At 36.3% G+C, this 6,000-nt stretch overlaps 1 protein-coding gene across 1 annotated transcript; it reads right to left on the bottom strand.

The window, feature by feature from the left end:
* Positions 1-388: 388 nt before the first annotated feature.
* Positions 389-5,415, bottom strand: LOC123203544 (glucose-6-phosphate isomerase 1, chloroplastic). The gene is made up of 14 exons (XM_044619942.1): positions 4,686-5,415; positions 4,435-4,557; positions 4,100-4,198; positions 3,900-3,983; positions 3,376-3,519; positions 3,232-3,297; positions 2,863-2,931; positions 2,644-2,751; positions 2,214-2,266; positions 1,977-2,115; positions 1,714-1,870; positions 1,495-1,573; positions 767-833; positions 389-686 (listed from the first exon to the last, which is right to left on the bottom strand). The coding sequence occupies exons 1-14, from the start codon at positions 5,220-5,222 to the stop codon at positions 552-554; spliced, it is 1,860 nt and encodes a 619-aa protein (XP_044475877.1). The 5' UTR covers positions 5,223-5,415; the 3' UTR covers positions 389-551.
* Between the last annotated feature and the right edge of the window lie 585 nt (positions 5,416-6,000).

The raw sequence follows: 6,000 nt of genomic DNA, 5'->3' as shown, positions 1-6,000 counted from the left end.
GAGAAAGTTAAAAGGTGACAACGACACCGTAGGACTAGGAAGTTGGAGACAAGGACGCGGCGTTGACAGCCATGGCAGAGTTTAGTAAAATCTGGTCCACAAGTTCCCAGTGCAGGTTTTGCCACCACTAAATAAGAGTAATTGAGTGATAAAACATGTAAAACCTTTAGGTAAAAGACTTCGAGTTTGAGATTTATGTCATATAAAGATCAAAATTTTCACTTATGTGATACAATAATTGGTTGGACCCAGGATTTTATCTCCTCGGTATAAAATAGTGATGTATCCATCAAGGAACTAGAACTACAATGAGAACGCAGGACATACAGATGCAGGAAACAAATACAAGGTGTGGCTAACCAGGACTGGGCTCACTTTCCATTAGCAATGAACAAAACTTCGATGGATATTTTTATTTCTAATCCAACTAAGGAGTAACTAACAGTTTTAAATAACAATGCCATAAAACAATGTCAAGGCTAGTTTATTCATGCTCACCTGTAAAACTAAAACCACAAGCATAAAACATCAGTGATTTTCATTGGTGCAAATTAAGCATACAGTTCATCAACGTTACATTCTCCGAGGAAAACTTTGATGCTACGTGGTGAACCACAGCTGCCTTCCGCAATCAGTGCTCTGTCATTGGCGGCCATGTGAGCTACAATTTTGTAAATCATTTCAATCTGCAGCCATAATAAGGTATGTAGAGTTAGCAAAATCTTTCATTATGTAAATGCTTTCTTAAACAAGACACTAAACATACATCTTCAGGAGAATGGCAACGTTCAGCAACTTCATCAAGCGTTAATGGTTCAACAGGTTCTTTACAGCTGAAGAAAGAGAAGCACAATGGCAATAATCAGTAAAAGATACTTAGTTACATAAAGAGCCCCATCAAAGAAACACTAACTTATAAGAGTTCAAGCCCCTTTGAAAAACTATAAATATGCACCCACTTCCATGTTTGGCATCAAAATTAATTTCAATACCCAAAAAATAACTTTTTTTAATTAGACATGGTTTAAATTTATTGCTTCATTATAGGGTTTAGGGTATTTTACAAATTTTCAAATTTCTGAAAATATCATGAAGCAGTACTTGAATCTTAATTTAAGTTGTTGTATATGGGTTCGCATCTCTAAGTGTTCAAGTCTTCCCAACACTTTGTCAATTCCCTGAATTTTTCATAAATTATTCATTCATTTAATCAGCCAGGAGTTGGAATCTGTTAAGCTAGTTCTACATATTAATTGATATATGGGTTCACATCTGTGTGTGTTCAAGTCTTCCCAACACTTTGTCAGTTCCCTGAATTTTTCATAAATTATTCCTTCATCTAATCAGCCAGGAGTTGGAATCTGTTAAGCTAGTTCTCCATCTTAATTGATGTATAAATCCCAGACTTTTTATTGCAAGAATTACAAATCCAAGACTTTTTTCTTTCTGAACAAAAGCATAATATATCCCGGATTCCAAATATCTGAATCCTACCTGGCCTCATTGAGCACTGTCAGAACACGCTTCTGGAGAGCTAATACTTCTCCTGCTGCCTTTTTTCCAGCTTCCACACCTGATTTCATAATTTAATGTAGACATACACGGAGAAAGAAGAAAGTCAACAGCAAGATTAAATAATCTAGGGCACACCAAACAAACTGAAAGATCATGTAACCAAAGTATGGTGAAATTCATAAGGGAACATATATTTACCAGGTTGGTGGTAAGCATTAATATTGACAAGGGAGGCATATATCCCAACAGCCCGCTCATAAAGTGCTATAAGAGCTCCCACCGATCTAGGTGTCACTTCTTGCACAGTAACTGTAATGGACTCCCGGTTGTTACCATACAGAGCTGATCTTGTTCCCTGAAAAAATAGAATAGATGTTATCAATAAGAGGAGAACCTAATCATTAATCTATAGATCAATAGCCACCGGGCAGTTTTTAAAAGATTCTTGTTGATTGTCCTACCTGAAGCATTCCAAACAAGTAGTCACCACAAGTAACACCTGGTTCAAGTTCCCAATCATGACCAGGGGGTCTATCACGCAACACTTCAATGAATGTCACGAAGAAATTGTGCACACCTTCTCTCAGTTGTTGAATGTAACTGATTAAAACAAATGGCAAACACAAAAGGGTATACAGGGCTAAGTGTGGCTTGCATCATCAGATATGTTTTACAAAAAAATCATGGGGAAAACTTACGCATGCTGATCTGTGCTCCCTTTATTTCCATAAACAGTAAGCCCTTGATTCACCTGTGAAATCAAATAGTTATAAATTCAATCCATATGGCAGCATCCATATAACAGTTGCAAGATGAAGGGGCTCTTTTGTTAGCCCTGCAAGCTGCCAAATTAACCCCTGGCTTGGCAAGGCATGTTGACTTGGTAATAATGGTAATGTTTGATGAAAGTTCAATTCCACAAGCACTTGGTGAACTTAGAAAGCTAGTGCTTTCAACTTAGTTACTTTTATGTACTTCTGATTGCGATATTTACTTGCCACTCACACTAAGATATCAGATAATTATACTAGCATTAAAACTAAAAGTGATCTTTGAGATAATTTTCACCTCACTCTAAGATAAAGTATAATATACAGGAAATCAAAATTTTCAGAATTTTACACATACGTGGTTACCGTCAAGATCAAACTCCTTCCCTAGTGATTCCATGACCAGCTGCTGTAAATACCTACTAAATAGTAATAGGCTGTCCTTGTAAGGAAGGACAACCATATCCTGCAAAAAGTTGATGAAACATGAGATAATAGAAAAGCTATTTATAAAAGTGACTGAGATAACACAATCTCTATATTCTTCTGATCTTAAATAAAGGAAACATATGAATACCTTGGAGCCTATGCCATCAGAAGCCCAATACCAGCATAAAGCAAGTAATGCAGCAGGGTTATCCCTAAGCTGAAGAAAAAATAAATATTAATACACAAGCAACAGAAATGGACCATCAAGAATGTGAAATTAAAACCATATTAGACTTGATTCAGCTTGAATTTGACAAGACTTACAGAACTACTCAAAAAGCCCCTTAGATCCCAATTCCCACAATTGGTAGATAACAGGAGACAGGATTTTAAAGTCAGTATCATCAAGTAAAACTGAAGTTATTACATTTTGAGAAAATCTTATAGCTCTGCAATTAACAACAGTATTATCGGAATACAACCTTGCTTCAAACAAAAATTAAGAAATGGTACATACCACAGTTGTCCTATTTGCCTCATCCATCAATGATGCACCAGCAAGCATTTCTCTAATATTGATTCCCTGAAGTTATATTCACTTGTAAAAATTATATGCCACAGCAAATGATGCATCGAACTCTTCAAATTAAAGATCACTCACCTGAAGCGCTGCTGGAAGCAGTCCAACAGCAGACATTTCGGATGTCCTACCACCCACCCAATCAAACATAGGAAATCTAGCTAGCCAACCTTCAATTCTTGCAGTATTGTCTAACAATGATTTTTCCTGGGTTATGGCAACACCCTGCATAAAAATTGATGAAAGCAACATATTAGGACCTTGCAAATATAAAAAGGCAAAACCTGCAAATTTGAATACAAGAAAACTTTACAAATAAAGCATAAGCCCATAACTATGTAAAACGCAAAAGTTTCTATTCAATTCAAAATATTTTAAACAAACATAGGAAGGAGAAGTGTGAAATTCTGGATGCATCAAAAGCATACGGTCAAAAAGAAAACAAAGTCAATAAAAACATTGGATATAAAAATTAGCATGTCCACTAACTACATGCCAGCAAATCCATCTCACAACCCTAGCTCCATATTAGAGCTTGAATAAAAATTTTAAACGTATTTTTTGGAAGGAAAAATTAAGCAGAAACAAGAACCTGGGATCAAGACCTGTTTTGAAAAATCCAGCCCAGCTTCACGGAAGGCCTTTTGTACTTCCAATAAACCATTTCTAGTTTCAGGAGTACCACCACTCTGAATACAGTGACAATTAATTAGCAACTTGTTAAATGCAAGATTACTAACAACAATATATAACAGTCATTAGAAAATGAAGAAAAGAATGTAAAAATGAAGGGTTCCATTCAGACCTTTGAAATCACTATTACAAGTGTAGATGCCAATTCAGGGCCAAGCTGTGCAATTTGATGGTCAATTCCAGCAGGATCTGTATTGTCAATGAATCGTATCTGACAAGAAGACAAGAAACTATTATTCACCCCTAAAGGACCCAAGTTGAAATACAATCAATTAGATTTAACAGCCCCCAGCACCTCAATTATTGCAGTGTATACCTACACCATGGCATTATAAACTTGGTATTTACCAGTTTGGCATTTACTCATTGCAGAAAGATAGATAGGAGTCTCATATTCTATTAGAGAAATTAGAGTCACAAAAGCCGCATAACTCAGTTCAAAGATACCTTCAACGGAGGATTATCAGGGGCCAACGCCTCTGCAACAAACTGTGGTCCAAGAGCTGAACCTCCAATCCCAATAGAGAGTATAGAAGTAAAACGACCATCCGGTGAAGATGGCGGCTTAATCTGCATTAATAAGGTCAAAATTAAATCAGCAAATTAACAATTGCTTTATTGTGAACATTTAAATAACCCCGTTAGATCACCAATAGAAAATTTGCCAACGGAAGGTATTAAACGGAAAACAAACTGACCTTGCCACTGACGACATCATCAGCAAAACTGCAGACAGCATCAAGCGTGGTATCAATCTGTGTCTTCAAGAAAGAAGTAGGCGCGAGACTCGAATTTCTCAACCAATAGTGTCCAACCATCCTTCTCTCGTCGGGATTCGCAATGGCGCCTTTTTCCAACTCCTCCAAAGCCTTAAAAGCCGCCTGAAATCTGGGCTCCATCTCCGCAATAAACTCATCAGTGAACCCGATCCTACTCACGTCCAGGTACAACCCTAGCTCCTTGTGCTGGTACAACCAGTCAAGGTACCGCTTCCACAATTCACGCGGATCTTTCTCTAAACCCTTCTTTACTTTCTTCAGTACTCCATCGTTAGTGTTTGACAAATCAGCGGGCACCTCACGAGCCACTGACTGAGTTTGGACCAGAGTCAGCGTCCGAGTTGGGCGAGCCGGAAATGTGACGAAATCTTTGCGGACAGATGTAATTAATTTAGTAGTTGGATTCTTCGGCTTGAGAGACGGAGAGGATGAACAGAGACCAGAAAGAGAGGCCATGGAGAAAAGAGAAGAAATGATTCAATCGGAGCGACAATAACAACGGATATATTTATATGTAGATTTTTTTTCACTAGATTTTGATCTAAGGTCGCTTTGGCTTCGTTTGCGATTTTTCGTACTGAAATATGTTGTTGTACTGGTGAGTTGGCGGCATTTGGCTTATGGTTAGCGTGGTTCCGATCACACGCTGATTGGTTGGTCGCTCGATTTTCTAGTTTAGTTCACGAGTGTAGACTTTTGTTGAGTGTTGTATTTACGGAAATACCCTAGCATATTCGCCCGTGATATGAGATCACGATAAATTAATTTATAATTTGACTTTCAAAAACCCTGTGAAGCAACTTGCTGGCTCGTTTTTGTTAAAGAAAAAATTGAGCATTGTTATAATGTTTATTTAGTGATAATAAATATAGAGTTTACATAATTTAAATATAAAAATATATATTATTATATAATAAAAATTATTTTATTTTAATTTAAAATTATTTAATCACATAATCATATATCATTTATATATTTAAATTATATATAAAAAACATATCAATATAAATTTACTTATAAATATAATACTGTCAACATGGGATGTTTTTATGATAACAACCACCTTTCAAACACGTATGAGTGAATCACATGTTCTACGCAAGGTTTGGCACAAGAACTATTTCCACCCTTTGATAGCATAAATCACAACTTCTTCACCTAAATTCTAACTTTGTTAATAAAAGCCCTATAATAAAATAGGAAAATCATATTTTTATTTCCTAGAATTTGAAAA

This window comes from Mangifera indica, chromosome 19 (assembly GCF_011075055.1).
Source record: "Mangifera indica cultivar Alphonso chromosome 19, CATAS_Mindica_2.1, whole genome shotgun sequence".
NCBI lineage: Eukaryota > Viridiplantae > Streptophyta > Magnoliopsida > Sapindales > Anacardiaceae > Mangifera > Mangifera indica.
This window is presented reverse-complemented; position numbering and strand designations above follow the sequence as displayed.

Bases quoted from the DNA above. Each gene is read 5' to 3' on its own strand.
- LOC123203544 (XM_044619942.1), bottom strand. From the start codon at position 5,222: ATGGCCTCTCTTTCTGGTCTCTGTTCATCCTCTCCGTCTCTCAAGCCG. The intron at 1,574-1,713 runs GTAAATATATGT...TTATGAAATCAG, and splicing joins TAATGCTTACCACCAACCTG to GTGTGGAAGCTGGAAAAAAG. The intron at 834-1,494 runs GTAGGATTCAGA...CTCTTTCTTCAG, and splicing joins ACAGTGCTCAATGAGGCCAG to CTGTAAAGAACCTGTTGAAC.